The sequence below is a fragment of the Bolinopsis microptera genome, chromosome 1, assembly GCF_026151205.1.
Source record: "Bolinopsis microptera isolate Bmic1 chromosome 1, MBARI_Bmic_1.0, whole genome shotgun sequence".
Taxonomy (NCBI): domain Eukaryota; kingdom Metazoa; phylum Ctenophora; class Tentaculata; order Lobata; family Bolinopsidae; genus Bolinopsis; species Bolinopsis microptera.
In genome coordinates this window covers 14875408-14901667 of record NC_087072.1, presented here as the reverse complement: position 1 = coordinate 14901667, position 26260 = coordinate 14875408, and the positions used below count along the sequence as shown (strand labels likewise).

General features: G+C 38.4%; 5 protein-coding genes across 8 annotated transcripts in view; 3 read left to right on the top strand and 2 right to left on the bottom strand.

Annotated features, from left to right (window-relative positions):
* The window catches only part of LOC134813011 (uncharacterized), an 86078-nt gene that overhangs the window by 27586 nt on the left and 32232 nt on the right, over window positions 1–26260 (bottom strand). The gene's annotated exons all lie outside the window — the stretch shown is intronic.
* Window positions 1190–7486, top strand: LOC134813914 (rac GTPase-activating protein 1-like). Its single transcript, XM_063821850.1, has 10 exons — window positions 1190–1317; window positions 1479–1620; window positions 1904–1964; window positions 2349–2687; window positions 2878–2977; window positions 3100–3324; window positions 3514–3726; window positions 3879–4143; window positions 5548–5813; window positions 6224–7486. The coding sequence occupies exons 1-10, from the start codon at window positions 1200–1202 to the stop codon at window positions 6337–6339; spliced, it is 1845 nt and encodes a 614-aa protein (XP_063677920.1). The 5' UTR covers window positions 1190–1199; the 3' UTR covers window positions 6340–7486.
* Window positions 7639–15241, top strand: LOC134823877 (kinesin-like protein KIF11). The gene is made up of 15 exons (XM_063835477.1): window positions 7639–7849; window positions 7973–8109; window positions 9089–9274; window positions 10593–10826; window positions 10960–11133; window positions 11333–11586; window positions 11994–12195; window positions 12400–12613; window positions 12745–12863; window positions 13009–13130; window positions 13272–13473; window positions 13613–13753; window positions 13981–14274; window positions 14420–14540; window positions 14687–15241. Exons 1-15 carry the CDS (start codon window positions 7639–7641, stop codon window positions 14824–14826), a joined length of 2751 nt encoding a protein of 916 aa, XP_063691547.1. The 3' UTR covers window positions 14827–15241.
* LOC134819382 (uncharacterized) lies at window positions 17190–19661 on the top strand. The gene is made up of 6 exons (XM_063829323.1): window positions 17190–17501; window positions 17691–17840; window positions 18135–18284; window positions 18482–18796; window positions 18949–19107; window positions 19284–19661. Exons 1-6 carry the CDS (start codon window positions 17453–17455, stop codon window positions 19436–19438), a joined length of 978 nt encoding a protein of 325 aa, XP_063685393.1. The 5' UTR covers window positions 17190–17452; the 3' UTR covers window positions 19439–19661.
* LOC134819392 (uncharacterized) lies at window positions 19674–25080 on the bottom strand. Of its 4 annotated transcripts, none has more exons than XM_063829334.1 (6): window positions 24685–25080; window positions 21665–21743; window positions 21382–21461; window positions 20780–20908; window positions 20502–20613; window positions 19674–20285 (listed from the first exon to the last, which is right to left on the bottom strand). In XM_063829334.1, the coding sequence occupies exons 1-6, from the start codon at window positions 24799–24801 to the stop codon at window positions 20098–20100; spliced, it is 705 nt and encodes a 234-aa protein (XP_063685404.1). In that variant the 5' UTR covers window positions 24802–25080; the 3' UTR covers window positions 19674–20097. The 4 variants fall into 4 exon arrangements, with proteins under 4 accessions (XP_063685404.1, XP_063685420.1, XP_063685413.1 ...); XM_063829350.1 differs by lacking the exon at window positions 24685–25080 and adding an exon at window positions 23583–23717; XM_063829343.1 differs by lacking the exon at window positions 24685–25080 and adding an exon at window positions 22647–22901.

Below are 26260 nucleotides of genomic sequence, written 5' to 3'. Positions count from 1 at the left end.
CTGTGTCTATTGCTGGGGGCATCATATATTCAATGAAGTTCTCGGCTAATCCAAGGGATCCATGTTCCACGAAGGAGCTCGAGGCTACAACATTTAACATAGTTTGTTAAGAATATGATTGGTTCGAATAGTCCTCTCTTTGTTTTTGCACATTAAGTAAGTATGTCTCTTCATTCTTGATACTTGTCCCGGTAGTGAGTTTCTAAAGCAAAACTCACAATTTTGATATTAATACTGGAGTTAATTTTTTCGAAATTGTCCCACATTCAAACGACAATATGGCGCCCCCTCACAGCAGGGTCAGTGGGGCGCAGGCTCTTCTTTAGGCCACTGTTAGGCCCCTAAACATCATTGTGTATCTATATATCCATTGTTGAGTGCGTTGATCTCCTGGCTATCAAACCTGAAGATCCCTTGTAGTGCAGTGGTTGTGGACTGGATGCGCTAAGAAATTCAATGCAAACTCCTCCAGTCTACTCACTAAATGAATCGGAAATTTGTCACTTTTTAATTATTATCAGTTACCTGCAACTGAAAGAAGAGCTGGGTGGAGCAGACTCACATTCCTATCTAGATGAAGTGTTAACAAAAAGCAGCACACAAAAAGCATTCATTAGGAGAGTCGAATTTCTTTGGGGACAAAATGATGCTCTCCAGGATTTACCTACTAGAAAGATCATGAAATAAAGACTCTGCAAACATCTCAGAGAAATATTACCACCATAAAGAACAAAGAGGGAGTATCCTGGACCCCGAAATCCACCACTTTTCTGTACTTTCAGAGGTACCAATGTGGCAGGAAACCAGGGCTCATGCTGCCGCTGAGCTAAAGCAGTAGAGGGGATGGCGGCTTCTCTAGGATCTAACACGTCCTGAAGCAGACCAACACTATGTCCCAACGCACTGGTGTTGGGATGTCTGCCCCCGGTACCTGTCCGTGTCAATAAAGCAGTCAAGCATTATGTATGTTATGTTGAGCATTCTCAACCAACAATTGTGGGAACTCCCACGAAAGACCAAAACAGATCTAAAGAGACACTTAACAACATTGGAAAATATACTTCAATTTGTTTATATAATTTATAAAGCGTATATTATTGCCCACGTTACTAGGGGCCTGTTAATAATTTATTAAATTATTAGCTATTTTAGATTTAATAATAATAAATAATTATTATCACATACTAAAAAATGTTAGCATGACAAAAAAGAAGTCTACAAGTCGACAGTCCCTTGGTGCCGCTAGGAATGCCCCTTCTGCTTACTTTGATGAGCTTTGTCAGATATCTACAATCCTCAACTGTGGACTCGAGCAAGGTTAATATTATCCATTTTGATGTACTGTTTGTTCAACTGATTTATGTACTATGTACATAGCTCTGAGATGTGTTTCAGAAATATACAAATAAATCCTTGAAAGCTCTGTCCTTGTCGTTACTTCTACCTTAATCTAACCAATGCCTAATGATTCTCCTCAGAATGGATAGAGTTCATATCAAACCAAGCAGACCTTCAACAGCGATGCCAGGCAGCAGAAGGAGAGGTTACCAGACTACGAGTACAAGTCAACCAGTTCAAATCAGACAAAGAAGCGTCTGATCTCCGTGTCAAACACATGAGGTAAGGCCAACTGGATAGTTTCCATTTCGAATGCTTTATTGTTTTAAACTAGAAGTTTAATTGCGATATAAATTCTAGTGAAACAGCATATGTTTTACAAATTCTAAGCTGCCATTTGCTATTTAATTGTAGACCAATGTTGTATTTCTATTAAAATTAAATTAAATTCAAAATGCCAAGGCAAAGGGCATGGGGCAGTTGTTATATAAAACAAAAATCATGCCCAATTGCAATATGTGTTAATCTTTTTGATCGTGTCTTGACATTTCCGTACCTTTTACAGGAAGCAGCTTGCAGAAGAGAAGTCACAGAAACAAGCTTTAAGTAAACTGAATGAGAAACTTGTAAGTGAAGTATTTTAGTCGGCCTTACATTATTAGTCGGCTAATGCTATTCATTAGTCGAAGTAAAATCTCATTACTTCAATATCATTGAGATATGTTATACTGCGTGTTATAAAGTTATCAGTTATGTTTATATTTTAGTCAGTAACACAGAGTATAAATACTAAAATATACGGTACTACGGAAGAAATACCCTCATTTAATGAAGAGACAATTTTATGAAAGAGATAACTATAATATAATCCATAAGTTGCAGATTTGTGTTGGTTCGAACATAAGATTCTATAAAATAGCACTTATTATTTGTAATAATATATTGTATATTATATACATTAGTTAGTTAGTTATTGATTAGTCGATGAGGTAAAAGATTTTCTATTTCAGGTTCAACAAATCCGTGTTATAAAAGAGATCCTGGAAGACCGAGACAGAATGAGCATGATGACGGACGAAGATAAAACAGCTCTAGGACTTAACAAGAGCCATCTCAGAAAGCAGTTTGACAAAGTGTTTGAAGATGTGTCAGTAGACCTGGACTCAGATCAGAGTTTAGAGCCGAGTTTCGAAGGAGAGTTGGAGGAGACGAGGACAGAGTGGAGGCGCAGATCCAGGAGGTCCAACGTGCGAAAATCTGAGAGACAAAGCACAGGGCCGGGGGTGACTGTGAAGAAGAGAAGAACTTCCAACCTGCATCATCCTCCTAAAGAGGACATCTACATGACGGTAAACATGGTCTTCAAACGTTCAGAGTAAAATCAATCAAAGTTTATTAAAGTTATGGTAGTTTTTTCTGTTTTAAAGAGCGTTAAATTAATTGTTGTTACAATAGTATCGTTACACCTGTGATTTATCTCCTTACAACTTCACAGTTCCACAAAATCGATTTTATTACCATATTTTATACCTCACCCAGATGGAACCAACTTCGTCTGAGAGTAGCGAACCTCCTGTCATTTACCCCAACCTCAAGAAGTTCAACAAAGCTCACCCTGTTCCTCACGTCGAAGCAGAAGGTGGAATAATGATTACTACCTCAATTTTAAAATTTTAAATTCAAGGCAATTTAAATTTTAGAAATCTATATTATATAAATTTGCTGGCAAAAAAAAGATTGAATATCGACTTTCAATTTCAGTGATATCGGTGCAATCGTCAGAAGCGACCACTATTTCCACAACCGAAACGGAGAGTGACGTTGACTATCTTCCGTCTGACACAGAGTCCATCTCCTCGACCACTAGCGAGAGTTCCCTGCCAAACCGTCCCCATCACTTTGCGCTCAAGAGCATGATTAAACCAGAGGGCTGCAAAGCTTGTCGTAAAAGACTCGGTTTTTCTGCCCACGCTCTACGTTGTAAATGTAAGTGTTTTCATACAACACTTTAGTGAAATTCTAAAAGTCGTTCAGAATTTAAATATTAGTATTTCAGCTTATTTTTTATCATAATGAAATGGTTCCATGGTTATACTTTATACTATACCATACTATACCATGCCATGCCATGCCATGCCATGCCATACCATACCATACCTAATCAACCCCTCCCAGATTGCAAGATGGTGGTACACCAAGATTGTAAGAATGCAGCACCGATGCCCTGCGTCCCTATCCTTAGCACACCGTCCCGGAAACAAGACGGAAGTCTCTTTTCCTACGTTCCCAAGAACCCGCCCCATGTCCCGTCAATTATGCTCCGGTGTGTTCAGGAAATAGAAGCCAGGGGACTGAACGAGATAGGACTCTACAGGGTCACTGGACCAGGTAATTAAAGATATCAACATGTTATGGGGTGAACTATTTTTCTAATATTTCCGGACGTTTCCTTTTGCAATCAAAACATAAACTACGAAATTTGGCTTAATCAGAATTTGTAATGAAATGTTATTTCTCATGTAACATACTTGCTTTTTCAGATAAGGCAATAAAAGAGCTGAAGGAGAGGATGCTGAGACCGAGATGTCAGACCAACCTCCGGAAGATTGATGACACTACAATCCTAACAGGAGTTCTCAAGAACTTCCTCATGAACCTGAACGATCCCATTTTGACCTCAGCGCTGTCAGATGAATTTAAGAATAACGCGGAGAAAGGAAGTGCTAATCACCTCTACGGAACGATATCCAAGCTCCCTCACGAGAATAGACATACACTAGCTTTCCTCATCATACATTTGCAGAAGTATGTACTGTGCGCACAGTGGTCCACCAGGCTATAATTGAACCAAAATCGAGTGTCATGAAATTCTGTTTATTTATTTGTTATTTATCATAAATTATCAGCCGGTACATATGCTAAAGACGATAATTAAAAATATTTCAAAATGTGGAAATGATGTACGATAAATATCAACGATTTTTTTATACAGTCCGAAATTCAAGCAATTAGCAGTAAAAATTGGCCTACATCTGACTGGATATTCATAAAGCAGTCTATATATGCATTTACTTACTCTTGTTGTTGCTGTTGTACGTGTTGAATACCTGTCTAATGAAAAAAAAATCATGTTGATATCTATTTTGGTTGATTTTTCATTTACCCTCAAATTTTAGACCCACTTTTTAACTAAAATTTTGGTTTTAAAATAAAAAAATGTTAGGTAGTGCGCTCGAGTGCACCTAAACCACCTATGGCATCCTAAAGTTCAGATAATTATCTAACTAGCCATAAAAAATTCAACCTGGGACAAGCTGGGACTTTTTTTTTAATCAGCCACGCCCATATTTGGTCCCAATTATCCCATTTATGCAAAATCACCTTAACAAGCTCAAAACCATGCTTTGGGGTGCTTTACTTGTAGCTTATAGTCTCCTGAACACAAATATAAAGTTTTATCAAAATTTGAAAAAAATTGGCTGAGTTATGAGCAAAATACTATATGACCATATTTGGGCATACGCGCCAATTTTGATAGATTTTTATAGATTTTAGCCCATAAATTGGCCAATTATCAATATTTTTGGATGAGACAAATTTTATATGTTAGGTAAGCCTATACTTCACATTCTCTATGAATATCAGCTCAATATCTACCTAACTGTGGATTCTGTGTTCAAATAATGGCAAAAAATGAACAAAATTGCCCATATCTCAGTTCGCGACATTCGCGAAACTGATTTCGCTCAAAATAATATAACTCAATAGGGTTTCAATATTTTTCAATGAAATTTTCAGAATCAACGTAGAATTGCCTAAGGACCTTAAGTTGTGGAGTAGAATTTTGAGTCAGGCCTTTTAAACAAATTTAGCGGCCAAATTCTAAAATTTTCAGGGTATTTTTGGAAAAAATCAATTTTTTGATTTCTCATTTTCAGCCCTTCTGGTATATTTTGAGGTCTTGTAAGTGCTTTAAAACGTCTTTTTGGGCGAAAATACTCCAGAAAACATCTCCTGAGACAACAAAATGACCTAGAAGGGGTCTATTATAGCCTGACCCCCCTTCGCGGACCACTGTGGTGCGACTGTTTTTATCCTAACTCAAACATTCCATCAATCGAGTTCAACTAATTGTAAATCGTGGAATTTATTGGAAAAAATTGAACCCATGGTATTATTAACATAATATGTTGACGATAACATATGCAGGGTTGCCGAGAGTGAACACTGCAAGATGCCCCGCTCCAACATTGCCAGAGTATTTGCACCGACTCTAGTCGCAAGCATCGCAATGACCGACATGGACAGCGCGATGCGTGACACGAAGCGCAGCGCTAAAGTAGTAGAATGTTTGCTGGACCTACCCCCGTACTACTGGACCAACATGTTGAACCCTCACGAGGATTGCTCCTCTCCTACTCCTTACTCTAATGATGAAGCTCCTCGTACTCCCGGTACCCCTGAAATGTTGAAGGGTAAGTTGTTTAATTGGTTAGGTAATTATATGATGAGTTCGGTTGATTACCCTCGTGTCATGTTGGTATTGGTTAGAAACAATTTACAATTATATAATACTATGCTGTTGAGTAGTAAAATATGGTCTTATGTGTCGACAACCGTACACAGTTGTGTGCTGTTATTGTGATGATAGCTGACGGTACATTTAATAACTTCGCATTATAACAATATAACATGACACATGTTGTTATTAATATGGCTAAATCATAGGACATGATAAGATTCAATCCCAAATTACATGTTCAAAGAAATAATGTTTTATCTTAGGTTTATGCCTTGGAGGAAGGGGAAATATTGCTCGTGTATATTATTTGTAAACATTCCACTAGTAACATTCCTGAAAATTGACTTGTTGTTAATGTTTCAGTACAACCGGGAATGTACCAGCCTCCAACTCCTACCAACGCTAAGGAAACCACGTTTACTCAGCGTGTTTTCGGTGGAAAGAAAAAGACTTTCTTCAACAAGTTTGAAACACCTTGATTTTGACAGAACTGTGGTTTGTTAAACTTGTATTAGTTTGTAGATATATTATTGCGTTTGTATACCAAAGTGTGTGAGATCATGATACGATGAGAAACAATACACAAAAATGTTTGTGAGGGCTAAGGATACCAATCTGTGTGTGCCCATTGTCAGGGACGCTTAGCACAATTTTCCGATTTTTCTTGAACCTAAAACATTCTGGCAGTGATACAGTTTCCAACGAAAGATAGTTAGCATTTTGAATATTGACCTCTTAGATTATAGGCCAGGTTCTGACAGGACAATCGAACTTTGTCTGGGTTAAAATGAGAGATAACCTGGCGATGGGCAAATGTGAATATGAGTGAATTGCAAGGGAAAAGAATATAATTAATTTTCGTGTCAAACTCATGTGTTTCCACAATACAAATGTTACTTAGTTGAACATGATTGCTTTGAAAGCAGCAATTTTTTTTTTATTTAAAGTTCTGGGAATCATCGACCGTTATCCAAGAAATTCATTTGCGATGTTTGTAATTGTGCATGCCGGAGATTTTTGTGATCATTCTTGACACGACAAAATTTCGATGATTCCCCAGCTTTGTTCCTTCAACATTGAACAATGTTGTACTAATATTTCGCTTGGTTTTAGTTTTTAAACATTTTTTATCGTAAAATGCACGACTCTAATTTTAAACTTAACTATGACTCTGAAACTGTAAATATAAGTTAAGAATAGTAAATACATTCTTAAGACGAAGTTGATTGTACGTTATATGCAAAACCTTCAATATAATTGTTTGAATACTTATTCTAGCAATTTGACAGTTTCAATACTGTAACTATTGCGGGTTGTGCGGGAAGTTTTGACAGTAGATTTTACATTTTGTTTTTAACGCCATCAGATGGGAAACTTATCCCCAATTTTCTCTGAATTAGAATTTTCAGTGTCCACAAGTAAGTTAAGCAGAGCCATTTCCTAGTTCAGATTCCAGAGCATGTGTGTTACATCTGACTGAGGAGTTTAAATAATTGATTTGATTTTCAACTGTTTGTGTCGAATGTAAGTTGTACTGCTGTGTAGTAAGTCAAACTAGCGCGAATGATGTCATATTTTTATTGTATTGTATTGGTCACTATTCAGTATCCTATTTAAAAGTCTTGAAAAAATGTTATGTTACTGTTTCCACTTAAAACGTCTGTAAATTTTTAGGTAGACGGATTTAGATAAAGCGAACATTACAATCTTCTTATATTATCTACATTTTTCACCGTCACTACTCATAAAAACCTTGACCGTCCCATCATCAAATAGCAATGCCTCGTCATTCGGAGAAGCCGAAGCCAGTGAGCGTGTACGTGCGATGCAGACCCCGGAACAGCTCAGAAAAGAACTCAGGATCACCTTCTATTGTGCAGTGCTCAAAGAAAGAGGTGGTAATAAAGCATCACAACACTAACCTCAACAAGAAGTACACTTTTGATCACGTGTACGGTCCGGAGTCCTCCCAGGTGGACGTTTACAAAGGTTAGTTCACCTTCAGTCTTCCCCCCTCCAGCTAACCCCTACCCCCCGGCCCCCTTCAGTGGGTCTTAAATAATTGGAGTTAAGTATTTAACTATTTTTTAAACAGAACTATCACTCCACTAGGTGTAGCACAAGCTACAATAGAGGAGGTGCTACAAGGATACAATTGTACGGTATTCGCATACGGTCAAACGGGAACCGGCAAGACTTACACTATGGAGGGTGAAAGAAGTGCTGGCTCTAGTCTACCTTGGGAAAAGGTTCGTGTCATGGCTCAAAATTACCATTTTAAAGTTTAAGGCCACAGGGGGGGTCCGAGGTCGAAAAAAATTTTTTTGCCAGTTGGCAGACCACGTACTATCTGACGCTTGCACACCACCCTTAGCCCCCCAGAGCGACTAGTTTGTCGTAAAATAGAGGTTAACTATTGCCTTTTTAATCAGTTAACCTCACAAATAACCAGTTCTTAACATTTTGTTGCTCTCATCACAAGTTAAACTTATCAATGGGTATCAATTGGCCATCCAATGTGAACAGAACTATTATATGTCCTTTATTTGTTGGAAAATTGAGGTTAACATATTTTCTCAGAATCATGGTCTTTTGACTCTCCTGAACAATTTATTTACCACCTCAAAAACCTATCTTCTCCTAGCTTTTATCCATTTCACCTCAAATTTGGAACTTATGTTCCTGACATAAATAACAAAGTTTGTTATGTAACGATTGTTGTAATTTTGCTCCTAACTCTTTTTATGAGGTTAACCATTTTAAATTTTGTAAATTTTGTAATTCTCACTCATGGTTAACCTCATATCTCAGCTTTGGAGCAAGATATCATAAATCGTTACATAACAAAAACTCAAAATACCTTTAAGAACATTGTTGCCAAGTTACAAGGTTCTAAGTCATAAACTAAAAAAGAAGATAGATTTTGAACACAATTGCATTTAAAGTTTTCATTTACAATAGAATTACAGGTAAACCTCAAAATTCAACGCGCGATATCTTCAAATAGGAAACTTTGTTTTCGGTAAGGACAAAAGCATTTGAAAATTTAGATCGAGCTCTACAACATATCTCAAAATCTCAAAATTGACCTCGGACCCCCCCCCCTGTGGCCTTAAACCCTTGATTTTTAAACCTCCAATGTTTAATGTTTATAGCTTCTTAAATAGATTTCTGCACCGGTGAAAATTCTCAGTACGTTTGATCCTAACAACACACCTCCCCTTCCAGGACCCCAAAATAGGTCTAATCCCTCGGTGTATGTCCCACTTGTTCGACCGACTGAACAGTCAAGCTAGTGACTTCTCAGTTAGGATCAGCATGTTGGAACTTTACAACGAGGAGCTGTTTGATCTGCTGTCCACTAACAGCAGCAACGTGACTAAGTTGAAACTGTTTGAGGATTCCACCAGGAAGGTAACGGGATCACGTGGAATTGTAAGTAGCGCCAGTTGGGGATCCTAGCATGTTACGGCTATGTGACGCACTGCTGCTGCTCTTCTTATCTTTGGAGAGAAGGAGGAGGAGCCCGGGAAGCAGACTATTTGGTCTGCTACCCCCTTCTCCTATTCTCCTCTTTGTTTGCTTGGTACACTGAGTGTTGTAAGGGCTCGTTGGAGGCAGGCTAGTGCACTAGCAATGCAGCTACACTAGCAACACCTTGCATAACTTAGCGTATCAGTGCTCCTACCTCCTGCAAAAATATTTCTCTTGCATTTATCTTAACTTCTTTAAAGCACTCTAAAGCACTTCCAAACAGCACATTTAATCTTTTGCAGTCTTATTTCTGTAAAACTGATTTCCAAGCATCAAGCATGACATGAGACTGATCACGTTCCCGAATAAGAATTTGTTAGTAATATAGGCATGTTTCAAAGCATGGAAACTACTAACGCCCAAACTTGATTACCTACAACGATTGAGTACTAAATAATATGAGATTTTAGCATGAATGATATTTTTATGATTCAGCACTTTAACATGACTATACCCTTTGATTGGGATCGGATTTGAACTTATGTGTTTATCAAATAGTCACAATATAAGAGTTAAGACTAATATTCTATAGCACTATTATTTCAATTTAACGGTTAAGTCGCTGTAGAGTGTAGATTTAATGTATATTATATAATAGTTTTCACAAATCAATGGACAATTGTCTTTCCTTAAGTGGACAAAGAATTTTTGTCTGTCAAATTCGAAATTTGATGATCGTTAAAGTATCAAGGTATGACCTAATTTCATTAAAATTAGTATATATATCAATAACACTGCTTTTAATACACATATTTAATGAGCCCATTCGCAGAGTTCCATTGTAAGTACTGAGTAAATGTCGCTGTAAGTAATGCACCCTTATTTAATGCGGAATACTTACTGCTGGCGCATGAACAATCCTGGCTGTATGCTTGTAATACAGATTCTGGTCCCATAATAAAGCAACACCATTATAGGACACTGAACGATCTCTTACAATATCATGTTATCTCGGAATGTTTTTTTCTTCATTTTTCACACTACCCACATTGTTGCATTAAACTTACAAGATTCTTGGACATGTTGAATTATCTCTCATATACTTCATGAAATCAGCACAGCGTGCATGTCACATTTTCAACTTATCATTCGCATTCCGAACTTTTCAATCGTATCATCTCATTTATCATGATATATTTCAAGAATTATAATAATAATTGTAAATTTTGGCTTGCCGTATTGACACATAGCTGTTCAGGGATCAGTAGTAATTCAAGGATTGGAGGAGGTACAAGTGATGAACAAGGACGAAGTATACCATGTGATGGACCGCGCGATGCAGAAGAGGCGCACGGCGGAGACACTGCTAAACGCCACCTCTAGTAGATCACATGTGGTGTTCACAGTTACAGTTCACATCAAGTCTGTAGCTGAGAAGGAGGATATTGGGGAGTGTGAGGAGGAGGTCTTCAAGATGGGCAAGTTCAACCTGGTAAGTTTAAATAAGGGTATTTTAGGGGAGGCTTGTCACATTTTTACTTCTTATCATAGTCATAAGATGTCAGAAAGAGCCTGAACTAACATGATTTGTCAATATTTAGAAAACTAATTGTACTCTCGTTTAGGTTGATTTGGCAGGTTCAGAGAATATCGGACGGTCAGGTGCGGCGAACGCGCGAGCACGTGAAGCTGGCAACATAAACCAGAGTCTGCTGACCCTGGGTCGGGTTATTACAGCTCTAGTAGACAGAGCTCCTCACATTCCCTACAGGGAGAGTAAACTTACTCGTTTATTACAGGTACCGTTCTATCTCCTGCTTGGAAAGCAGTGTTATATATTATGTTGTAAAAGTTAAGATTTAAATCTGCAATTTCTTCTATTCGCTTGTTTTAAGTTTTCAGTCATTTGTTTGCAAGTGACCGTAGACAGCACTGTACCGAATTAAATAAAAATTGTAGATTTTAATTTTATAGAAAGTTGAACTTTATTATCTGCAGGACAGTTTGGGAGGACGAACCCAGACATCTATCATTGCAACAGTCTCCCCGGCAGCCTGCAACCTAGAGGAGACACTCAGCACCCTAGACTACGCTAACAGAGCTAAGAACATCCTGAACAAGCCGGAGGTTAACCAAAGATCCTCCAAGAAGACTCTGATTAAGGAGTACACTGCGGAGATAGAGAAGCTGAAGAAGGAGCTACAGAACAGCAGGGACAAATCTGGGGTTTATCTGGAGGTCGATAAGTTCAAGTGAGTGACATTTTAATTTTAACTGTTTTTACGATTGAGGAGGGAGGACTGATGGAAAACTAGGGGGATGGGTGGGGATGGCCTGGTCTTAAGGTTACATGGTACTGTAACACAGTGATTATTAATTAATTTATTATTATTATTACACAAATAAACTTATCTCTAAACACAGGAAGATAAGAGTGCCCCCCCCCCCCCCCCCCCCCCAAGAGTAGTGATAAGATAGCAAAAATAAGCAATGTACCCAATTAGTGCTGTACGCTTGATTATTTAGTTTGTGTTTATTCCACGGTAACTTGAAATTTGGTGCCCTGACATATTTCGAGATGTTTAAGATAAATCTGATGTTCAGATTTATGGGAAAAATGTACAGTTCAGATTAAATTCTCAATAAGATAATATCTCAGTGAGATGGAATGTCGGATGAAGTCACAAACCCAGCTGATAAAAGAGAAGGAGGACGAGCTTTCCGCACTGATTGAAGCCCGAGAGAAGATATCCAGTTTGTTCCACTACAGTATCAAACAGATTGATGGTCTTCACAAGAAGATAGACAGGAAAGAGATGGTGGAGTCTCAAAACAAAACTCTCATTAACAACTTCATAACGGTACAAATATCTTGTTAGCTTAAATTATGATGATACATCATAATTCATTATAACCATGATACTATACATCATAACCATGATAACAAAACCTTTCATTCATCACTTGACGGCCGCACCGTGCTTTGTTTTTATTTACTGTATTTTTCGAACGTCACACCAACAACGAGACTGAAACTTGTATCCCTAAATTATAACTGATCTCAGGACACGAAGAACCGATATGACATGTTCGAGGAGTTTGTAACTCAGAGCAACAGTCAGCTCTCAGATAGAAACAAGGCTATAGACAGCCTGCTCCAGGAGTCCAACAGTAAGAACAACGAGTACAGGGAGAAGCAGAGAACATGTTTGAACCAGCTGATGGAAACTGTTGTCAGTGGGTTGGATACTGCTGTTGTTAACAGGGACTCTAACCATGGTGTGTGTCTAGACATTATAATAGCTCGTTACAATCAATCTTTAATTACCATTTTATTAATTGGTTAAATTATCGTTGTATCTATTTTATATTATTTAATTAATTAATTGACTAATTATTTACGTTTTTAGAGCAATGGTTGAAAAGTTTTTTGACGAACGAGCTGATGCCGGCTATTCAGAGGACTATATCCAGCGTACAGGATCTAGAGGGACACTGTGAGCAAACCAATGCTTCCTACATACAGATGGTAATTACTAACTATTAATTATGCTGACCTGCCTTTTTTGCCATAATTACTTAGATAATTCATAATTATTGCTAGATTCTTAATCTTATTCTTAGATAATATCTCTAACTAAGATAATATCTTTCTAACACGCATTTATTTCTAGCTGGAGAAGGAGCACCAGACGTTTAGTTCTAAATTGGAAGATTTCGAGCAAGCTCTCAAATACATGACGAGTTCGGCGATCAGGGAATGTACTAAGATAGTTCAGACTTGCGAGCAGAAACAGTTAGTACTTTTAGTATCTTACTTTCATAATTTATTTGGTTAAACCAAGTTCTCAAATCGTGAATTTTGAGGATGAAGTTTTTAATTGGAATCCAATTGGTTTGTTGAAATGAGCGCTTTGTGACACTTTTTTTCTTGCAGGGAACAACACAAACAACTGTTTGAGGAACAGGAACGTACGATCCAGAGAGAGTACGACCTCATGCAAGACAAGATCGAGAACATGAACCAGCAATTCACAGACAATCTAGCTGAGCTAAGTAAACAAACCACTTCCGCCTTCGCTGATCTCTTCCAGAGCTCTCTTGACGGACGAGCTAACATTCAGGGCAGCGTCAAAAAGGTCAATATCTTTGTTTTGTTATTTGTACGTATTTCGGAGCAAGCTGATTTCGTCAGGATTAAAATCCTGTAATTTGATCGATGATACTTTTATATTACAACAATTTATATCACAATAATTGGTAAACTGTGTTCAACAGTCGGGAGTCATGGTGACAGACGAGGACAAGGAGCTCCAAGAAAACGCATCAGAACTGATAACATCTCTAAAACATGGTACAGCTAGTGTGGTTGAAGGTCACATAAAACTGTTTAAAGAACAAAACGGTCTCAAACCCAAGGTAGGTTCATAATACGCCTGATTATCTTTCATTGAACAAAATAGTGAACAAGTTCTCTACAAATATCACCTCCATTTATACAAAATTTTTCTACCCTTTTCTAGGAAGTCTAGTATCCATTTCTCCGTTTGCTGTTAAAGAAATATGCCATCTTTGATTAAACGTTTTTTCTCTGTTCATATCCAAAAGTATTTGTTGTTGTTGACAATTTACACCCATAATTTCAGCTGATCTCTGATGTGAAATCCAACCTTACATTGACACGCTCAAAGTTTGCCTCTGTCAGAGACTCTTGTTCTCAGAAAGATGCCCTGGTAAAAAGAGTGGCTTCCGAGCATTTCAACCAAGTTTCCAGCTCGCGCAGTGCCACTCTGACATCACATCAGTTGCTACTGTCAAATGGAGACGTGTTCCCACAAGAGCCGCACTTGCACTACATATTTGAGAAGCGCTGCGAATCTGACATGATTACTGTGGAACAGGACAGCGAGCGACTCAGCAATCTTCAAGCTCTTGCGAAGGTGGGGTCTCCGTTTCTCTAATTTTTTATTTTCTACTGAATTATATCAACTAGTTGCATTTTTATACGATATTGAGTTATGTTACAACAAATCATGGTTATTTATCTGTAACTGGAAGTACTAATATCAAGATTATCTTCCATAGGAAGCCTCCAATCTAGTGGAAAACGGCGATGCTACCTGCCAACAATCTAGAGGCCTTATTTCCGAAGCTGGGCAATCACTTCAACATCTGGGAAAACATGTTCGAGAAGATCTGCCAACTGGTGAGTAACCATACATTGATTGGTGTGTAATTTTCCTTATTAATAAAAGTAATTGGTGTCACGGTGGACTGAAATAGAATTGAAATTACAGTATCAGTTATTTCAGCTGTTTTGGAAAAACTCTTCTAACCAAACAATAAATTCAGGTGCAACACCAAAACGGGCCAAGTTGAACAGACTGAAGCTTCAACAATCGGCTGATATCAGTTTGAGTGTGATAGAGTCTGACGATGAAAACAGCGACCCAAACAAGAATCCTGCAAATGCAATGGACGTGTCTTACTGAATACTGTGTTTGAGTAATCTTGCAGCCTGTGTGGCTGATTAATATCGTTAAAATAGTTATGAAACTGACAGGTTTATTGAACTTGGATGCTGAAAGAAAACAAGAAGCATGCTGACATTTCTGCCGGTAAACCTTTCTGTCAATCCGGATCAATTGTTAGCCGTGGTGTTAAGTGATGATGTTAATTTATAAAAAATGTGTTTCCTTGAGATAATTGATAGCTAATTAAAATTCGAAATTGACCTAATTTTGGTAATAGGATTAACTTTAAAGTTCAAATATTCATTTTCATTGTATTCTCCACTTGAATTTGGTTACTAATTGTATCGCGAGTGATGTGTTCATCGCTCAATGTTTCAAGAATGTATTTGTAATTCATCCGAATCGTTTTATGTTCGAATTATGTTTCGGGAAACACTGTATTATTTCTTCAGCAATATCTCGGTGGTTACGTACACAGAATACAGATACACAGAATATAGATCTAGTTATCAGGTTACACGCAAATTTGAAAATCCCTCTTCTTCGGGAACGCGCTAGCGCCGAATGTTTTTTTTGAGGATAATTTTTAGGCACTCTACAGATTCGCGCCCAAAATCGCGAATTTGAAAGCTCTGTCGGCGCGCGCCGATAGTTTGCTGGATCAAGTCCGAACGTACGTGACCTGTCAAACACGCCATCGTATCCAAACTGCTCGACACGGCTTCATAAAATTCATTAATAGGCTTCTTGGATGATGGAAAGTCCCCAAGTTAAGCAAGTTTTAGCATCAAATTTATTTCATGAGTCATGTGGTTCGGACCACACGTACGTTATACAACACCCCATAACCAAACAAAAATGTTCATTCATAATACATTTACCATCAGTGATCAGGCATCACCAAACTACAGTCCCATCCCACAGTGTCACGAAAAGGGTATTGAGATAGGGAATCCCATTTGCACACAAAACATGCCTGATTACTGATTCAGACGAGCAGCTAGCAACACTTCACACTCACAACCACCTTTATTAGACAGTAGTTCATTGAATGTTGGACATGCACAATGCAGGTGTTTGTCACTATCAGCCACTCCACGCGCAAACATCATTTTGTACTAGCAAATTTGGATCTCTCCCAGAATTCATCAGAGGCATGCATTTGCCGATGGCTGTATAGGGTACGAGTTGTTTGGAGCGGGTTAGTATATGGCAAAATCTTGATGGGAAAGGGGGAGGTGAGCTAACAAAGAAGCCCATTGCCTATTTATTCCTCTGTCCTAAACGTTTGGTCGAATTGGCATGAACATTGCTGCTTTTAAACCTTAAAACAGCTAAAACTTGAGTTATAATGAATATAAACTTCACCGTCCTCCAATTAGCAAGTACAGCTCAATAGAGTATGATATCAGAAATATTAATTTTTTGATATTTCGATTTAGACCGAAAATGATGTCCATTTCGCCCATTTATTCCTCGAAATTTAAGGTAAAATGGGCATCGATGGGGTTGCTCCCTCCCTCCTCCTTCGTGACTGATCAAAACATTGTCGTGATCCAACTGTTTTTCCTGTCTTCGACTTCAAAATTCGTCTTCCGTCTAAATCTAATGTAATTTCCAAAAATAGAGACATCGCCATGAATGTTGTTGTCTGCCTAGTTGATGAGTTGACGTGCACTGTATGGAAATAATTCCCGTATAAATGATGTGGTCTGAACAGAATCAATTTTTTCTAAACTCTCACGTTTGGCCCCACTATACTGTGTGAGTCACAATGTGATAACTGGTGAGCGGAAGTTGTTGTATAGAAGTCTCAGCTGATATGAAACGATTGCACAAGATAGAACCGAGCTTGTTATAAAAGTTGTGCTAGTATAATCCCATTCTCTGCAGTCTGCATGGATGAAATTCCCAGGGTAGGTTTATTATTTCTCCATGCTTTCTTATTTTAAGTCCTAAATAGTGTTCAATGTTACTTCCAGCGTTTCCGTCGTCCAACTTTGTCTACTAATTGTAAAACAAAGCGGCACCTTGCACTCAAAAAGAGGATATCCGCCGCCAATCTAATCTCTTTATTAACCTTCCACTCTTGAACTCTGCACATTGAATTACCACTAACGTGGAATCATTGCCTATGTTAAAAACACCGTCTTGGAGTCAGTCTGTCAGACCTCCTGACCGTCCTATTACTCAGCCACTCCTTCAAGTTCATCCAATAAATATCTGACTCTGAGGACTCCCGCGTCAAAACAATTCGAAGTTTCCGTGATTGCTTGCGTCAAGCGTGTGATGACATCTTCATCTTTAGCTTTATTCTGATTTTATTGAGCTGTTCATGTTGGCCGGACGTCGGTTGCATATTAATTAATGGTTTACGTTCTTAACACATAGGTGTAGTATTGCCAGATCCCAGTTTATTTTGTAGCGGAGTTTTCTATTAACAGGAAACGATGTAACAGAGTCGATATATTTTAATGTTATCATGGGGTGGCAAGTCCCCATACATCGTGGTCCGGTAGTTTCATTGCGTCCTAATATGTAATCGTTATTGTCTGTGGACACAGGAAACTTTGCCAACAGTCTTCCTTTAAAGAGCACGACTCGTGAGACTCTTCTTAACACTCGATAATATCACAATTTCAGGATGAAGCTTCATGTTTTTAGTTTTCTCCTCTCTGCTTTCCTGTTTGCTAGTAAGTTCGTCGTATTTTTGTGATCAATAAATCGCTTTGGGAACAAATATGTCTCAACATAAATTAGATATAAACAGCGGTTGCAAATTGTGTTAGACTAATTAAGTTTAAGACCGTTCATCATCAATATTACTATCAGTACCCTTTTATCCATACGGACATTTAAAATCTATTTTAATTCACTTTCAGAGCCAGCAGAGAGCTCAGTAAGGGACCCGATCTGTGTACAGAAGCAGCAAGAAGGAGTACAACTAGGAACTGTCTTTGTTGTGCCTGAGTCTTGCCAGAAATGTGCCTGTGACGGATCTCTAAGGAAATTCTGCATGGTCGACCCATACTGTAAGCAATTAATAATATTTATGATTTATCGTCGAGGGTGTAACACTTTCATCTCCTCGACATTTCATCCACGTTTTCCAAGACAGCTGATCCCATTATTTTAAATGAACATAGCCGTGCACTTATCAATATCATTAAAATATATTATCATTTATCACCAACTTTTATCCCAATAACCTTACCCTTACCCTTAGTGTTATACTCTAAAGCCGAACCAAGTTAAAAACTGCAATGAGACTGTAACCGCGTAGGCACCACATTTCAAACACACAACATACTCTCTTCTTCTTCTAGGCAAGGAGACCAAGGAGGCGTTGGACAAGAATCCTTGCTACAAAGGGGGGAGCAAGTTCAAACATGGGAGCCAAGTTCAGGTGGACTGTAACATCTGTACTTGCAACAACGTTACTTGGACCTGCACTACTGATGACTGTAGTAATAACGGTACATTTTCTAACTAGTCTGGCAGTAGTCAGTACAGACTAGTTTTAGTCTGACAAGTTTTAGTCTCTACTGTCACCCTATGGGATCTTTCTGTTTCAATTGAATCCTGTTTCCTCTATCAGTCTCGGATTGTACATTGCATTATTAGTTCAGTTGTTAAATGTTAAAAAGGTCAAATTATATCATTGTACTTGCAGGAGGGAGCGTGAAAAAAGAAGAAGAATCAAGTTGTAAGGATCTAGATACCAGATGTGAAAACTGGGTGGAAAGAAAGGGAAAGGAACTGTGCGATACCAAAAAATACGTCGAAAAGAAATGCTTAAAATCCTGTGACAAATGCTCGAAAACAGTTGTAGTGGAGGACGAGAATAAAGAAGAGGCCTGCAAAGATAAGAGCAAGCACTGTACTTCATGGTCCAAGAGGGCGGGAAACCTTTGTCAGACCCACAAGACCATGCTTTCCAAGTGTAGAGTTACCTGTGGCTTGTGCACTCCCGAAGGTGGTGATGGAAGTAAGATATGATTGCTTTTCAATGATTTCATCGTTGCTTTAAAGTTGACTCTCAGATTATGTTACATAAGATTTTCCAGGCTTCATTTCAGCAAAATTTAATTTGATTTCTGATGAATTACTTGAAATGATGAATATGTAAACTGCTATCAGCTGCTGAAGAAGAGAATGAAGTAACAGTGGAAGAAGTAACCCCTCGAGAGAAGACAGCACAGGAACTGGAAGAAGAACGGAGACAGGCGGAAGTAGATGCCTGGAGAGATCGGCTCCTTAATGAGGGACAGCTTATCGACACTGACAAAACACCTCTGGGTAAATGTTCAAATAGATATCTGGACTAAGTAGGGGTACAGCCTCATTGGTCATTTTGTACGATGTGTTTCTGGTTTAAGTTAAATCCGATACAAGAATACTTTGTAGACAAATTCGTTGAAACCAAGATTGTATAACAAATTGAAGCGAACTTTTTAAAATACCCTTTGTCCCAGGCTGTCAGTTTGACTGTGGTGGAACAGTTTACCCATGGGGCTCCTCACTACAAGACTCAAACTGTGGCGTCTGCACGTGCAAGAGAAAGGGAAAACTTAACTACTTCTTTAAGTGCACCAATCCAGAATGCGAGACGAGCGCAACCTGCAATTAAAGTGGACTACCATCTTCGAATGACTTTTACCTTGACAGAATTAGTGCCAATATATCTCAGGAAGCTTAAGATATATTTCTAACACTAGGAGGAGACCTCTTCATGTAGCATGTGTATGTAGCATGACGCAAAATTCTGACTGAAACTTTGTTGGAAACTAATATTGTAATTTTCCCAATTCATTTTGTCACCCATATTAATATTTGTAACCCATACTTTTGAATCACTGTTTGCTTGGCTTTAATAACATTAACTGATCAATGATCATCAAATTGAAATTTTGATTTTGAAGATCTAAAAAAATTGCATATTTACAGATTAGATTAATCGAAATAACTTAATTCATTTCTTCGCTGACTCTAAAAGTATTAATTGAAATAGCACTTCGAGGGTGATCCTCACATAAGATTGAAATGCTTTTTTTTTAGTTTGAGCGAGCACGATGTTTTTGATTTCAGAAGTTTTATCACCACGAAATGTTACGGTTTCTGGGTTTCATTTCTCTGATCATTAACAGAATTTCCAGCAAATTTTAGTAATTATTAAAAAGTCTGCTCCAAGTCACCAGCTTTCAAATCACTTCCTCACGAAAACAGAGCGTTTGAGCGCTCCAAATCAAACCTTCAATTTCATACCAAGACTACCACACTGCCAATTACTCATGGTTTATCGCTCGTTGAAAAACAGCCATCTAAAAATCCCAGACAGCCGCTATCCTCTTTCATTGCACGTGGCTCCAAGTCCATCGCTATCATCACAGCTTTGTCGAATACTTCTTTTACGTTTCTCTGAGTAACTGACGAACATTCGTAATAATGACATCCAAGATCTCTTGCTAACTGCATACCTGCGGAGGTTGTACATCTTTTAACTTATTGATCGATCGATTTAATTAAGTTTGGTTTCATTATTAATATGCTTTAGAACACTAATAAATTGTGGCAATGCCATGAATTGCCCCAACGACCACCCTATATCTGTAAAGCTGTGTAAAGGCACTGAAGGTGGTCGCTACGATTTCATATCAATTTTTCATCTACCGTCCGAAGCACTTTAAACAAACCTTCATTTTTTGGCACATGGTAAGGATTGATGCCTTGTCTCATATCAGATTGACAACCGACCATCACAAATGCTATGTCTCCCCGTAATCTTCTTAACTCGTTTAACCAAAACTAAGATAACTGTGATAAGAAACGGGGAATATCTCAATTTCCTATAAATAATAATGTGTGGACGATCCCTGAGTGAAATCGATCTTAAAGTACAAACATTTTCCCCTTCAGAAGCACCAATTTTATAGTCGACTCTGAATTTGTTGAAAATGTTGAATTGAAATACCTGTTCAACATGTTGAAATGTCTTTCTGTCGATTAAACTGAAGCAAATGATAAAAACATCAGCCTTGTTGTACAGCATGTGCCTCACTCCTGCATGCTCTCTTGATCCTCCTGTATCGTGTATATTTACCTGCAATGTTTATGAGGTTCAATGAACTTGAGTTATGGGGTTGAAATCGCGAGGTTATCTTTGCAAAGAATATGGACTGACTCAGTCATAAAAGACAAGTTCCCACGTACCACTCAATTAAAAAACAGCTGAGTTCGTCAAAAGGGTGATTAAACGTTATCATAATTGCCCTTGTCTTATTCTAATATTGGGTTTCTAATTAAGTTTCTCATGATTAGGAACAAACTGTTATCAGATAGAGCCTTATCGAATCAAAAACGTGGTCATGCATATGGGAAAGAATATTGTATGCTTTTTAAAAGAATTGTGGGTGATTTTGGAGATATATCAGTGAAAATCATGGTTTCGCTATATTGGCCCACAAGAATATCAATACATCCTTGTAAATATCAATACATCCTTGCAAAGCTAAGGAAATCAATAATGCTAGTTAATAATATAATCTTTAAAAACGTAAGTTGTTTTATGTTTACCTCAATCTTCTCTTTGTTAATTCTGAGGTTGTGAGTGTAGGAGTGTCCCACTGTTATCTCATAATCTTCAGGGAACTCCCCTGCGGTTAGGAATCAGAGGTTAAACTCGATAACATCAGAGGAAAACTTGTTAGACCCCGAAAAGAAAACAGCAGAAAGAAAAATAACTATCACCAGGTTCGATTCTCTTAAATTTAATGTGTGTTACCCGTAGTCTATTAGTATCACACCTAAACACGATATGAAACTACTTATTTTGACCTATATTGTATAAATGCCCCACCTGTTCCGTACGTCTGTATAAGACAAGTTTTGCCGACTTTTGAGTCGCCAACCACCACAAGACCAAGTCCGTAACTCATCTGAAAGGGAGGACGGTCATTTGGCGGTCACTTTGGTGTAGTGAACCGTTCATTCCAACTTCAAAAGACGTAGACAGGGTACCGGAGGATTGGTACTGTAAACAATCATTAAAAATAGCTCGGAAACTTTAGGAATCCTAGCCGTGGGAATCCAGGCTGTCTAGCCGTGATATTAAAAACGTGGCACTTTTCCAGTAAACTGTCACTTATATTTGTTAAAAGTTTTTAGAGAGGGGAGGAGTGTGACACGCAGGAATATTAAAATGTGATGATAATTGCACGTACCAACAGTGAACTGATGAACAAGTAGATAAAGACAAATTACAAACAATGAAGTCCCGGAGTATATGTAATATGTGTTAGAGAAACAAGACAAGTGGTGTTACACCGATGTTCAATATAGTAGCAAAAGAAGAACACTGTCAGTGTCATTACAGTGAGTATTGAGAGAGAGAGAGCGTGGATATCCAGTGTATGAAAGGATCGTACGTGTGAAAGTGAAAGCACGAAGTGAACTGACATTTGACAGCTAATCTGAGTAGTTATTAGAGCACCAGGCACCTTCCCTCATAATTGGGAGGTACTTGACATGGGGCTACAGGGAGAGGAGAGAGTTTATTAGAGTAACACTATTAGGTGCATTCCTGGATCAGTGACAATCGTATTATCAGCTCATTGTTTAGCACTGAAAACGTGGCAACCGTCCACAAGAGGTACCATGAGAGGCAGGAACCAACATCTGCATACAACAATCACAATATATTATTAAGTTAAACTTAACGTATTACATAATCCTAACTAAACGATATGTACTCGAGAACCTACCCCATTGTATACAATGTACCATTAATTTGGGGTCAACAACAACACAAAAACTGACGGCCGATGAAAGCTGAAACTTACCAAAAGTTTTGGCTCGTGGAGTCTGACATAAGGCATTCACCGAGCTGCAGATGAGTATACGCACGCCCAAGCACACCTACAGCTAGCACTGTACTAATTTGGTTTAACTACGATATGTCAGTTATGATATCGAACTGCAGTATAAGTACCTATTTATACAGAAATGGAACTGTGTATGAGAGAGAGGCATCTGGGCATGCCCGAAAAGGGAGCTCAGTTAATCTCTCACATTTCCCTTAATTTGATTTCCCATATTCATCAAATTTGGGCAGTCCGCAATCCGCAATCACTGGTATTCATATTAAAGTTATGGGAGAGTGTGCGTGTAGAATTTATATTGAAATTCATTGAGAGGCATGTGGTAAAATAGGATGTACTTTATGATTATCTAGAGTGCCGTGCAGGAGCTTGGGGAGCAGGTTCAAATACTTACTCTAAACAAACTAGTAGCATAGTTTATAGTTACTACCGGTATCTACCAAACAGGGTGACGATAGGCCCTATGTATACGGTTTTAAAATTAAGCAACCTGATAAAGTTTAAAAGTATAACCATAATCTAATTTTATACAAGATAATCGTGATCAAAGTCCAATATTAGCAAAAATATGTACAAAGCGGTCCGAGAGTCCGATGCTACAAGCAAGACTTTATGCGACGAAAATAACGTCCAATAAACGGATTGCACGACAAATGTAATCAATACTGAACACGCTACACATCCTGCCACGATCATTGATATTAAAGCATTAAAACTAGAATTACATAGTCGCCACTAGTACTACCCCAACCTGTGACAGCCTGTCTAACACACAGACGAAATACTGACGATTGTTTATTTACATTTCAATCAAACGGTTGTTATAAATCTGCACACGTGCTATATGTGTGGATGATCTATAAATAGCATGCAGCAGCTGTAACAAGAGAGCCCTACCTGGAATGTTCCCAACTATTTATACATCGCAGAGAATTAACTAAGACAACAACCAGGACTACACCGCATTAAGAGACATTGCAATTACACCTTACATACCTCACAAGGGAGCTAACAATGTTTCCGATCAGGACCCCGCGTGTGTGTGTGTGTGTGTGTGTGTTGGGATTACCTACCTCAACCTGGAGGACATTTTCCCTTTAACTTCACGTATTGGATTTTCAAACATCATGGAAAATGTGTATAAACGAGTTGTGCGGCTAAAGAACGGGCTCGCTGCGTACCGACCGTTATACGTGTATGGAAGTCCTCTGATCTAGTAGCAGCTGTATTGAACAAACACTGTAAACTTAACATTAAATGCTTTTCTTGATCATGCCAGTGTACAAGCATAATCTTGTCATGAACCAAAATATCATTACATCTTTGTAATTACAACATGAATTCTGTAACTGGAATCATACGATGACTTGGTAATTCGTTATATCACCTCATTATTTTATTGACACGTTTTCAGTCTTAAAACTCTTTTCGTATCTTGCAACTATAAATCACATCAGAAAAGTGCACCAAAATGAGATCATCAGTATTTTCAGAGAACACGTTGTTTGGGAGCTGCAGTCAACACAGTTTAAAACAGAGCTCCCTGCAGTTAATATCATAATTTTCGAGGCTATGGTAACCAAAAATCAGATACAGGTTTAATTTAATTCTCTTACAGTTTAATTTGATAGATTGTACACATATAAGATCTGCGATTCAACGGCCGGAGTGGGTCAACGTGATAGGCCCAAAAAGAGGATCTGCACTAATACTCGAGGGTGAGAACGGTTTGAGTTTCGAGATAGAATAAACACTGCATTGCGTAGATAATCGTGAGTAATGTGAAAAGCATTTCATTTGTCGAACGATCGAAGGAATCTGGTCTGAACTTCAAAACAAACACATTATCAAATTAAAACAACTATCTTTCAAACAGGTTTTTTAAAAATACTCAAAAACGGTTAAAATTTAAATCTAAACGCATATTAGATATGATGGATGGTGAGCACTATTCAATGAACTGCTGACAATTTCCGGTAAAAATCGCCAATAAACCCACCTTCTTTACATCCATCGTGAGCGAAGGTATGTGACACAACAGATAAGTCAATATGAAGGTTTTAACAGTCCATAAAGTAAACACAACATTATCTGGGAAGCACATTCCGGGTCCCATAACTCCATAAATCGAATCTGCCACGGAATCACCAGATCCACGTCAGCGCTGAGGAGAACGTGCGTGACACCTCTCACTGCTTAATAACCCACTTTCAGGGCACTCGGCGCCAGGAATCCTGCTAGTAGTGAGCTGTTCTCGCAGGATTGTCCCAGTTATTGTGCAGCGTCACAGAAGCTACCAGGGAGGGACAGCGCGACACGAGGAAACGCTTTAACTTTTTATAGGGGCAACTTTATACACAGCTGCATAAGATACACATGTTAATGAGGCATTATTCTCTCCATTGATTATTACATGCAACATTGCAACATTTGTAGAAAGTTGTCATAGGTTCATCTGCAGACCGCGTTTGAATCTGCATAAAATAAGCGCGCTTGTGCGAACATTTGGGGCAATCCGCTTCCGTCGAGTCCACATTCTCCCAAGCTTCCTGAAATGAACTTAATATTACAGCCTGAACGTCATGCAATTACACATTGCCAAGCAATATAATATTATACGAAAAGTTTTACATGCCAAATGACCTAGTGTAGAGGAAAGGCGATGCTCTAAAGTATTTGGGTACTATGGTGAATGTTTGGCGACGTGCCAGCCCTTAATACTGTGACAGATACATCTAAAAGCATCACCATATCACCATACCTTGCCGCCTAGCACGTCATCCAGCTCCTTCAACTTGTAATACACTCTATTGGTGATCTTCTGCTCGATTTGGTGCACAAAAGTACACGTTTCACACACGAAATCCAGACCGAGCTCGCCCTGGCCCACGGTCAAGGCGTTGGAACACAGCGGACAAAACAGCAGCATGGCGGCCTACAGTTCGGAGATTTAATTTGAGTCATTGTAAATAAAATATATATCGCAGTGGGAGTGTAAAAGTGTAATGTAGACGACATTTACTGTGCAGTAAATTTTTACGTACATAGAAGGCATAATAGCAAGGCGAGGTGCTGGCATTTTCTGCTCTCTCTCTCTCTCTCTCTCTCTCTCCCTCTCTCTCTCCCTCTCTCTCTCTCGTCACTCTTCAGGGCCGTTCTCAATTTACATTACTATTATCATTTTTTGAGTGTGGAGCACCAGGTTGCACAATGCCCCGACTTGACAATGGTAAAAATTTTGATGAGGACCCCGGATTAACGTGTTTAAATATTTGGGGGTAAGAATATGGCGTACAAGACTTTACAATGGAGTTAGAATTATTCTGGGTATTGAAGTGTAAATTGATAACTTGTTCAATGGAGGCAACACACACACACACACCCACATTATATACCATAATATGTAGATAGGTTGTGTATAATACTTACAGAGGACACTTAATTACATGTTATACTCGTTATTTACTCCACGTGATAATATTACAGCTCAGTAAAAACTCTCTCATTACATCACTTGAACAGCTATAGTACTACGCAATACACAATAATATCATGTAAGTACATACTACATTGTT